This window comes from Mastigoproctus giganteus, chromosome 11, assembly GCF_048544385.1.
Source record: "Mastigoproctus giganteus isolate SK-2022 chromosome 11, ASM4854438v1, whole genome shotgun sequence".
Classification (NCBI taxonomy): domain Eukaryota; kingdom Metazoa; phylum Arthropoda; class Arachnida; order Uropygi; family Thelyphonidae; genus Mastigoproctus; species Mastigoproctus giganteus.
Window position 1 is genome coordinate 147,691,279 of NC_143585.1, and position 12,113 is coordinate 147,703,391.

General features: G+C 36.4%; 1 protein-coding gene across 1 annotated transcript in view; it reads right to left on the minus strand.

Moving 5' to 3' along the window:
* LOC150078507 (uncharacterized) overlaps positions 1-12,113 on the minus strand; it is a 123,267-nt gene that overhangs the window by 28,213 nt on the left and 82,941 nt on the right. Inside the window, exon 4 of the mRNA XM_090384865.1 lies at positions 6,846-6,957. Within this exon, the coding sequence (XP_090240991.1) occupies positions 6,846-6,957 (112 nt within the window). The remainder of the gene's footprint in view (positions 1-6,845; positions 6,958-12,113) is intronic.

Sequence of the window (12,113 nt, forward strand, 5' to 3'; positions counted from 1 at the left end):
ACAGGCTACTCTCATTCTCAATATAGCATAAAGTTATGCATATAGCATAGTGTTCTCGATATAGCATAAACTTCATCTATTGACAATGCATCATTTTCAAATTTGAAATCTTTTGTGGGCAAGTTTCCAGTACTTCTTGTTGTTGTTAAACGTGAAGAAGTAGATGAAACAATAGATGTTCTGTAGCATCAGCTTCACTGTGAGACTACTATTGTTATGAAAAAAGAAAGACTGACTCCAGGGGAGTCAGTCCCTCCACATATTACAGGCAAACTAATATGCACCAAATTATATTCCCAATGGCAGTCCAGCCTATGAAAAAACAACTTAATATGCACCAAATTATATTCCCAATGGCAGTCCAGCCTATGAAAAAACAACTTCCATAGAGAGGAAGTTGTTCTTGCTCAGCTGTGCACTGGAGGTGCAGAGCTGAGCAAGAACAACTGCATATAGAATCCCTCATAGCCTTTCACAGAGGGCATATGACCATCCAAATGTGTAAGAACTGAAACTATTTTAACCATTAAAATTTTTATAATCATATTTTTATTTAATGTCCCAGTTTTTAGAAATGAACACCCTTCATGTTTTACCGCTCTTTTAATAGTTCGACTGAACCATCTACCCTCAGCCAAATTGCAGATGACAGACAATAAGTGTCTGCCATCTGCAACTTTTTACGTTTTTAACTTTTTACAGTTTGTAAATCTATACAACGCACTTGAATTTATCCATTTAATTTTTTTCATATATATATTTACATTTCCTGAAATGGTAACCTCTTATCAGATTATCAACCACATTTATGATTTTATTTTTGACTTGGAACGTTATGGCCTTAGATGCTCACCCTAGATGCCAATATGCCATTAAACAATAAATCAACCAACCAACTGGGGAGTATTACAGAAACATGGGAAGTTATTGAAAGGTTTTTACATCCTAGCAAACAAGGCTGCTCTCGTGGTGGACTTTTCAAACAGGTGTGGGTTTGAAAATTGGCAGCGCCCACCTATTCACCCAACCTCTGTTTTCAGACTTTGTTTCTAAAATGAATAAAAAATTACAGGGCCACAAATTTCAGACTGTTAAGGAGGAAATTAAAGTAGAAGCTAGGTTTACTCCTCAAATAGAGGAACTCTATTCAAAAGCTACATAGAGAAGGTTGAAATTGTCAGCCAATCTTCAAGTCCCAAACTCAAACATTTCTAGGTTTGCGCAAATACTTATTGACTGCCCCTTGTGCATTATTACTTTTGTAAACAGCATCACATTCTAGAACCTTGTGTCACATGTAGTACTCTTCTCAATGATCAAAATGTCCAGTTGAAAATGTAACTTTCATTACGTATATAACTCCATTATTTGGCTACATGGGTCTACTGCAGCATTTTAATTAAGCAATACTATTTCCACTGCAGGTATTAAAATATGAATTTCTGTTTGCATTGTCTGTTAGACACTACCAACAGATTATGGTAAATCGATTTTCCAAATATATTATTTGCTTAATGAGAAATATAATTTAATGTATACATAATTTATGCTGAAGTTAAATAATATTTAACTGAGCTCTTCAAGGTAGATCCTCTCACAGACTTTGCCCTCTTCAAAAAAAATTTCAAGTTTTGTTTAGAACAGTGGCCCTGCTGTTTAGACTTGGTGCGACTCCAATAATCAGAATGCTCACCCTAGTCTAGAGTGGACATTCTAATTATCAAGAGGAGTAGTATACGTGACCAAGGAATGGTAGAAGTTCTGGAATGAACAGAAGATACTGTTAACAAAGATAACAATATGCACAACGGCCAAAAAAATACAAACCTTTGTATTAACTGGGTCTCAGACACAAAGAAAGATGTGTTGCCTCATTGTGTATAAAAATTGCACAGGCTATTCAACTGCAGTAATCTGAAGCCAAAACGTGCAAGCTGTCAGACTTTGAAAAAGGTCGTATGACGGAAGCATGTTTAGCAGGAGCCACGATTCAAGAAACGAAAGGCATAACTTGTTTCTCAAACATATTCATCTCAAAGGATTTTAATTACTGGAAAGACAAAAGTGTAAACTGGAAAGTGTAAATGCAGCAGAAAAACAATCTGATTGAAGTTGTTGTACACTAAGGAGGATTGTAAAGGAAAAATAGGACATCCAATGTGCAGCAAATAACGTGAATTCAACAAAACCCGGAACTACCCATACAATGCACAGGGAATTGAAGAAATTGGCCTACCTATTCAGAAGCCACTTGTTTCAAAGAAAAACGGAAAATTCAAGTGGCAAGAAATTCATGAAGCAATAGACCTGCTTGCCTTGTTAAGACAACCCAAGCATATGGAGGCAGTATCATGGTACAGGGAATGTTTTGTTTGCACAGACTGGATCCATTTGATACCGGTGGATCAAATATCATCCAGAGAGTACCTGAATTTTGTATCAGAACTACTACGCCCTGCAATACTACACTTTTATGCCAAAGGTGATGGTCACTTTATGGATGACAATGCAACAGCGCATTGTGTCTGAATCATGCAAGAATGGTTCGGAAAACTAACCATTCTTGCACAATTCCAATTTCTATCATCTTTCCTGGCCCCAATCCTATTGAGAATATGTGGGATATGTTGAAGACAGCTATTTGGCAATGAACTTTGCCTTAAACTTTTCCTTAAACTCTTCCTTAAACTTTGCCACAGCTACCCAATATTTTACTGGAAGAATAGTTACAATTAGACCAAAACACATTAAAATACCTTACAGAATCCATGCCACACACTTGCTATTTTTCAAAACAAAGGCAACCTAACTCAATACTGAATAAAAGTTTGTATTGTTTTGGCAAGTTGCAACAGTATGCTTTCAAACTTGTCTATTAATTAGTAATTATCTCCTAAAGCCACTGGAAAGTTCTTACACCAAAACTGATACATCATCTATGTACAATTAGTACATAGATGATGTACATAGTAATGTTGCATTGCAATCTGATGGAATTTGTGCTATGTTGGCATTTATAAGAATATCATTTTTCAATGGAAACTTATGCACCATGTAGTGACATGCAGCTAATAAAACAACAGCATCTTCTCTTGCATAGTTGCCAACATTTAAAAAGATTGAGATCAGATAACTAAGCTGAAAGAAAATGGAAGATTTTTGGAAAAGTAGGAGGTTTTTGTCAAGTCCACACTGCACTAAAAATAAAATTTCACTGACAATATGAACATTTTATATTAGAATCCAGCCACAAGGTATGCTTTCAAACATTAGCTGACCTATGATTTTTCTGTCTAGATCTCTTTGCATTTTCTCTTAAACACTGATTGAACAGAAACATGGAATTTCTGTTCAATCTTGATTGTCAAAAGCATTTCCAAACCTTCACTAAAAAGAGATATGAACTCAGGTTCCCACCCACCACCTGGCTGAATATTCTCTTACTCAAGCATTGCTTTGAGTGAATTGTTAAAATCATATTTCAAGCTTTCTTATTCATCTGTCAGTTCTCCAACCAATGATCACTGTACATCAATTCTTTCATAATAATGAAAGAAGAAAGACTTAGTACACTGGTCCTTTGAAAAAAGAATTGATACTGCAAAATATCTATCTTCAATGAAACTGAGAAGTAATGGAACCCTCATATTTTTATTTTATTTTGCAAAAAGGAATTCATTTTAATTTGCTTAAAAAAATAAGTTGTTCTACAAATAATGCTAATGAATAGTGAACCAATTCTCCAAATACATTATTTGCTTAATTAGAAATATAATTTAATACAGGAATACCTCGCATAGCGCGGTTAATTCTTGCCAAAAAAATGCCACGCTATGCAAAACCGCGCTGATTAAGGTATTATTAGTATGTATTTTAATGTAATACGTTCCAACAATTTGATTATATGGGTCGAATTGCAAAGATATATTTGTTTATAGATATATACAAAGATATATATAGGTGTTTGTTTACTATAAATTGATGCACACGAAATTCTTGCAAAAAAAGAAACTAAATACAGGAATACCTCGCATAGCGCGGTTAATTCGTGCCAAAAAAATGCCACGCTATGCAAAACCGCTGATTAAGGTATTATTAGTTATGTATTTTAATGTAATACATTCCAACAATTTGATTATATGGGTCGAATTGCAAAGATATATTTGTTTATAGATATATACAAAGATATATATAGGTGTTTGTTTACTATAAATTGATGCACACGAAATTCTTGCAAAAAAAAGAAACTAAAATGATAAAAATGAAAAATACTAATAAATACAGTACAAATGATTTTTATTGCAGTATGTACATACCAAAAGAATTATATAGTATCAGTGTAAATACACCATAGTTAACCCATATATCTGAACTACGTATGTAGCGTAGAGGGCATCGTTGTAATTGTATCTCATAATGTGGTTGCCTTCACGAGATAGCTACTATTGCATTACTTCAAATAAATAACGCTTCTCTAGTAGAGAAGACTACTGTTATTTATTTTCAGCAGTACCACCACCACCACCACCCAGACGATCGTTTCGAAGCTGTGGGGCTTCATCATCAGTGGGCGGGCAGGTACCCTGGTAATACAACAAGCCATCACAGTTGCGAAGTTATATCCACATTATGAGAGATGCCAAAAGGGTGTGGTGGTAATGTATTTGGAAAATTAAATGCACCATAGTTAACCAATATATTTGAACTACATACGTAGTTCAAATATATGGGTTAACTATGGTGTATTTACACCGATACTATATAGTTAATTATCAAAACCTATAAGGATTATGCCCTGTGCATTTAATTTTCCAAATACATACCAAAAGAATATAAGTGAAGTATGTACTGTATTTTTATTTTGAAAAATAACTGATCAGCTTAGTTTGCACAGTTTTCTTTTTATCTGCATATATCTCTTTATAACATTGAATGTCATTTTGCAACGCCTACTTTACTTTCATATCTCGTTCGATGTTTGGATCTAGAAGAATACTTGGCACCATTACATTTCTTCTTTCCACTCATATTTGTGTATAAAGGTGTAACGTTTTTAAAAAATAATCTTTAATAAAAATACACAGCGAAAAATATTTGTACAGCTTACGCACAATCAACGATATCACCACTCAGAATCTAGAATGTTTACCAATCTATCAAAGCTAGCAGAGTCTGTATACCATGGGGGTTGGGACAACAGTCAGCATGGCCTTGAATCCATAATGCATTGGCCTACATGCTGGCATTATAATACATACATATCAAGTGTATTGGTGCGTAACGCAGGTAATTTTTTTTCTCAATTTGTAAACCATGCTATGCGACGTATTCCTGTATATACAATTTACATAAAAGTTAAATAATACTTAATCTTATGATTAAGTATTAAGTATTAAGTATGATTATTCATCTTATGAATTCACCACAGAAAGTCAGCTAAATCTTAAATTTATGATTAATCTGCAGAGACTTGTCGGCTTGGAATGAAGCTAGATGTTGGTTACATCACACACAGGCCCTCAGTGAGATGATTAGGACATGTCATCACTAGTACAGTGCACTGCATTATATTGGTTACTGTGTGTAGTCATCCACAAGCCACTAATCAACCCAAATACTGCCAGAAGCTGTCTAGCTTGGTGCAAGGCCAGCAGTTCTTGAATCATACACTAGTAGAAAGCTATGCTTTGGAGTGACAAGGTTTGGGAAAAACTACCTGCCATCCTGAAATAATATTTGGCAAAGACTGCATGATGATCTAGGCTGTTTTTAATGATTAGCATGTGACCATTGGTTGTTTTGGACAAAACCATAAATGCTGATGCCTATTTGGATGTCCTGGACAATAATGCATTACCTGCTTTGTGGTAGCATGTCAGAGATAGCCCATACCTGTATTAGCAGGACAATGCTTGGACTGGCTAGTGCTGATGTCAGTCCTATAGAGAACTTCTGGGATGAAGTGGATAGTTAAGTATGTGTAAGAAGAGACTTCCCAAAAAACAGCTGAACTAGTCACCACTTTAAAAGCCAAATGGAGGAAAACATCAGAGAACATTTTCAAAAAAACTGGTGAAAAGTGTTCCACTGAAACCAGAGGCTATCATAAAGGCTAAAAGTTTTGGCATGTTATTAGTTTTTCTGAAAATAAAATTTATTTGTAGATATACAGGTGTTGTCCAGATATTAATGGTAGGGCAGTATATGTACGTACTGTGTGTGTGTGTGTGTGTGTGTGTAGTCCTTATTCTTACTTTACTGAAAATGCTTGATAGCATGTTTCCCACAGTATGAAATTGAAAAATTGAGGAAATGTGTTATCTTTTCTGAATATTACACTGCATACAATATCTTGCATGTCATATATTTCATTAGCAGAACACTATTTGCACTATTTGTCAGCTTTGCACCACATAAGAAAAATACAGCAATGTATTTACACAAAACAAGCAACAGAAAATACTGTTTTGTGCTTATATTTTATGGAAAGTAGGCTAGCATACCTGATAACCAAATTGTTAACTAGAAAAAAAATAAAAATAAGCAGAAATTTTTAAAAAATTAAAAATTTAATGGTAAAGCACTATATATTTGTGGAGAAGTGAGAAATAGTATAAGAAGTGAGATGAGAAAGAACAATGCCTGCTGTTTTTGTTGTTCTATTTCCCCAGAAATTATGTCAATTCAGCACATATGACACGACTATCACCTTCAATTTGAAATGCTATATTCTATTTATAAAAAGATTCCCCACTGATAAATGATCCTCCATTGTAAAAAATGCAAAGTTGGCAAGTATGCAATATAGTTGTTAAGTACTATTGACTAGAATCAATGCATACTACCTGCAATCTGTGGTGGCAAATCAGTGCTACTGCTATCATAACTAGTGCTGTCACAAGAAAAACTGTCAGATGTATTTTCTGGACTGTTTATAGGCATGTTCTCTTGAGGTTCCTTAATAAAAATAAATAAATAAAATAATAATTAGATATAAGATCCATAATTAACTTATCAAATAAAGTAAAAGCAAATAATGGAGTATTGCAGCAAAAGAATTTATGATGAAATTATTTAATCAGTATCCACACAATCATTTCAACACTAATAAATGTAAAATTCAATTTAAAACTAAGAACTTCTCTTCACATAAATATTGGCCAAAATCCTCTGTTCATTGGTTATGAATAATAAAATAGGTCAAATTAACTCGACAAACATTTAGATGGTTTTGTTCAAACTATCCATTTCCACAATGCTAGAAAGTTTATTACTATATTTAATACCACATGAAATTAATAGTTTATTAAGCTATTCGTCTAAACTACTATATATTAAGGTAACATTTCAGGTATCTTACCGATACCCATCATCAGACCATGCTGTTGGGGAGAAAAAAATAGAAAGGGTTACAAATTTTGAATACAATTACAATTATCAATATTACGATTACAATTTCCATTATTACCATTACTGCATATAATATCTTATATGCAGTAACCAATATATGATATTACAATTACGAATAAACAATTCTAAGTTTGGATTATTGTTACAATAGAACCAGAGATTAAATTCTTATCTGCTAACAGACTCCCTCTTGCTGATGCTCCCAGAAACCTGATGTGCATACAGGCACTGCCAGCAGTTAATTTATAGGTGAGGGATTGATGCCAATAGAATTGTGCCAAGTTTTCTAGCATAAGGGTTTCTTGTGAAGTGAACTCCTGAGGCGACCTTTTATCTCATACTCTGGACATTAGGGTTGGTATGCAGGCTGGTTCTGGTAGTCTGGTAGAGGTTGTGTGAGTGTGGGCTACTCCTCCAGACAACTGGCTTATTTTCTTTTCCTGGTTTCACACTTCTGTTTTTATATTAAAAAGATGAAAATATTGCGGATTGAACTCGACTCACTGTTTTCTATTGAGAGCTGAGGCTCCGAACATTTTTATGAAAAAGGCTTCTTTGATTTTCCTTCTGTTGTATTGCCTATCTATAGAAAGGATTCTCGTGTTCTTGAAATCTCAACATTGAAGTGTCACCACATTGGAAAGCATTGAGGGTTGTCTCGGACTTTAGAACTCTTCCATATTGTACATCTTTTTTTGTGCTCTTTGATTCTGCATTGTAGACATCTGTATGATTCTCCTATATACATACCCCCCCCCCACACACACCTACGGTCTATTTTATAGATGGGACCTCTAGGATTGTCAGGGTTGTCATAGCCCTCATAGATCTTTCCTATGGAAAAATCTATGAGAGCTATTTATTTCTGAAGTAGGTAGAGGCCTTGAGTATCCCAGTAGGATATGGCTGTCTTGCTTGAAGGACATGTTTTGGCTTCTTCTACAGGTACAGTTGTGAATATGGAGTACATGTTCTACCTACCTCAGAAATAATAGCTCTCATAGATCTTCCCATAGGGGGATTCTATATGCAGATTTCTGGCATCAGCATGGGAAACTCCCTCTCTCCTCTCACAGCGGAAATTTTTATTAAAAAATTTGGGGAAGATTTCTTGGAAAACCAACCAAATAAACCTAAATTCTGGAGCAGGTACGTCGATGACATTATAGCTATCTGGAACCATGGCACAGAAAGCTACATAAATTCTTTGATGCTCTCAACAACACCACCAAAAAAATCAAATTCAAAACGGAAATAGAAAACAACAGCAATCGTCCTTTCCTGGATATCCTGTTCACAAGAAAACCCACGGGACTGCATATGGAAGTTTACAGGAAGCCTACTGGGATAATATTAACCTACAAATCCTGCCATCCTTTCTCAACAAAAATCATCGTTCTAAAGAATCTGTAAATAAGATAATGTAGTACGACAGGAACTACAAACAATAACCAGGCTTGCCATGAAGAACGGATTTCCCGTACATATTATCAACAAAGCCATAAAAGACACCTCCAAGACTATCACACAACCCCAACCCAGCAAGGATAGAAGAACCTCCATATGTATATCGTACATACCATCAGTCAGCACTAAAATAGCTAAAGAAGCCAAGAAATTTGATATCTTCACCTTTTTCAAAAGTTCAGCCTCCATCAAGCAGATCATAAAACAACAGTCCAACAACCCTGACAATCCTAGAGGTCCTATCTATAAAATAGACCATAGGTGTGGGGGGATATGTATATAGGAGAATCATACTGCTTGCATTGTGACAGTGTGGTTTGAAGACACCAGTGTTGAAAAGTTAGACTGGTCAGCCCAGAGCTCTGACCTCAATCCTATAGGAACCTCTAGGATGAACTGGATCATCAGGTCTTTGTGAGGAGAGACTGCCCAAAAAAAAAAAAAAAAAACAGCTGAATTGGTCGCTGCATTAAAAGTTGAATGGGGGGAAAATATCAGAGGACACTAACAAAAAACTAGTGGAGAGTGTTCCACATAGACCAGAGGCTGTCAAAAAGGCTAAAGGCTTCAACACATTATTAGTTTTCCTGTAAAAAACTGCAGCCATTATCAACCTACTGCAGGATGGAAGCCTCCTCAACAATTCATGTTGAGGGAAATGGACCATAATCTGCCATGCTGGTCCAGTGCGGGTTGGCAGATCAACCGTATTTAGTAGTCAGTGGCTTGAACCCCGGTCTACTCAAGGAGCATATGCTACTGCACTCCCACTCCTGACCACTCGGCTACGGAGACCAACAGATAAAGGTTATTTGTAGATATGTAGGAAACATAAATGAGGAAAAGTTGGTTCTGTAAGTTTGCAGTTGGAAAGTGAATGAGAGTTAAGTGTTTACAGCATGTGTTCAAACTAGTTTGTAAGACAGTGGGGTGGGGAAACTACAGGTGCTAGTTCAGAAGGAATTAGTTAGTTATTTGGTTTTTAGGAGCATTAGCAACTAAGGCCATATTGCTCCGGGAATATGCGGTGGTCATTCCCTTGACCTTTCCGCATCCTCCGTATTTGGTGGTGACGGGCTCGAACCCCGGTCTAATCAAGAAGCATGTGCTACGCACTGCTGCTCCTTCCCACCTGGCTACGGAGACGCCTTAGTCCATGGAAGTCAGGGTAATACCGAATGGAGATGTGTGAACTTGTCAAAAAATCTGAGTGGCACAGAAGATAACCATAGAAGCTGTAGACTGCTTCAGGCTGTTTGCGCAGGAAAAAGGTTTTCTACTGAAAGGTGGAACGTAACTTGCATCATTGGCAAAACTGGATAGGTTCTGACTCAGTGGAAGAAGGTTGTTAACATAGAAGAATAGTGGGAGAAAAAACTGAACCTTGGTACATGGAAGCATTTGTAGAGAAGTTAGGTGAGGGTGAGAGAGAGAGAGAGAGAGAGAGAGAGAGAGAGAGAGAGAGAGAGAGAGAGAGAGAGAGAGAGAGAGAGAGACTACTACCACTCACAGTGAGCATTCAGAGAGAAAACTAAATATCCAATTGCAAAAAACAGCTGGTAGGCCACAAGATGGGAGATTATTTAGGAGACCTTTAAGCCAAACGCAATCAAAAGCCTTGGAAATGTCAAGAGTAGCTGTTTGAATTTAAATGAATCTTTATATGAAATTTGGACAAAGATGCACAACATAAGCCAATAACATTACCAATGGATTGATGCTGATGGAATTCATATTGGATATCATTAATCAGATGGAAGTTGCTGAGATAGCCTAAGAGTTAGCAGTTGATAAATTTCTCCATTACACTGGAAAGAGTAGAGATAAATGCAATGGGGCAACAATTGGAAAGGAGGGAGTTGTCCCCCTTTTTTAGGAACTGGCTGGAATAAGCAAATTTCCCGGTGGAAGGGAAAATACTAGTGCAATAATAAAGCACAATAAGAAAGTATAAAAATGAGGCACAGAACAGGACCAAGCTCAGGGGCATTGGTTTTGAAAAACAAGTGGAGGGATACCACCAGGACCATGAGCTTTCTCAGAATCAAGAATTCTTCTAACATCCTTCTGCTGGAAGGACGTTAGAAGGCAACAGTAGTTTACCAACTTCATAAATACTAGGAGGAAAAAAAGGGGGGGGGATGTAATGGAACCATCTAGTTATAACAGAGGTGGGAGTATTGATGGACAAAAGTTCTGGCCAAGAGACAAAAGCACCCAACTCCTATTTGGACAAGAAAAAGTTTTCTATTCTTAGCCTGTTCAAAAGCTCATCCAAGACAGAACAAGGGACTCTAATATTTTGGATCTATTCTCACTAAGCAGCCTGTGATAACTGCAATACCATAACATGGATTGTATCTAAAGAAACCTATGTAGTCAATAGTAAAGGTGAGAAATTCTTGGAATCGATTAATTGGACTGACTACTGTACGCTGTCAGATAAAAATATGCTATGGGAAAACATTCAAGGGGTTTATCCTTGAAACCACAAATCACTATTATTAGCTACATGGTGCAAGGAAGCTTGAGGCTTACGTTACACCAGCAAAAAAAAAAAAAAAAAAAATCCCAAGTTATCCCGAGAGAGAGAGAGAGTCAAAATTAGAAGGGAATCACCAAGGAGGAGGAGAATGATGATATCCAGCTTAGGAACCTAGGTCTGCCAAGCCCGTACTCACCAGATGTGAGGCCATAGGGTTATGCTAACAAGCAGCCAAATTCTATAAATGTAAGATGCTAAAATGGATGATAGGTGAGATTCAGAACTGAATGAGCAAAAGAAATAAGCACAGGACAGTTAAAGACAATCAAATGAATTCATGAATTTGAAGTGCTGGTTAAGACATCCAAGGCAGATATTATTGGGATATCAGACATGTGGTGCCATTCAGATATAAGGGATGCAGAACTGGAATTTGGGGAATACAATGTGTACAGAAAGGGAGGAGGGGTTATGCTGTTAGTTAAGAAACACATAAAATCTAAGGGAGTGCATCCAGTTGACATAGATGGACAGCACAAGGTTGAGTCAGTTTGGTGTGACATAAGCACTGGGAAAGAAAAATGAGAGTAGGAGTTTGTTATAGATCTAATGACTCTGATGAGTACAATGAACAATTATACAGAGAAACAGAGCGGGCCAGTAAATCAGAGTGTCTTATAATGGGGGATTTTAACTTCCCAGATATAGACTGGAACTTGTGGATTGGTCGCTCGCACACTAGAAAGGCTTT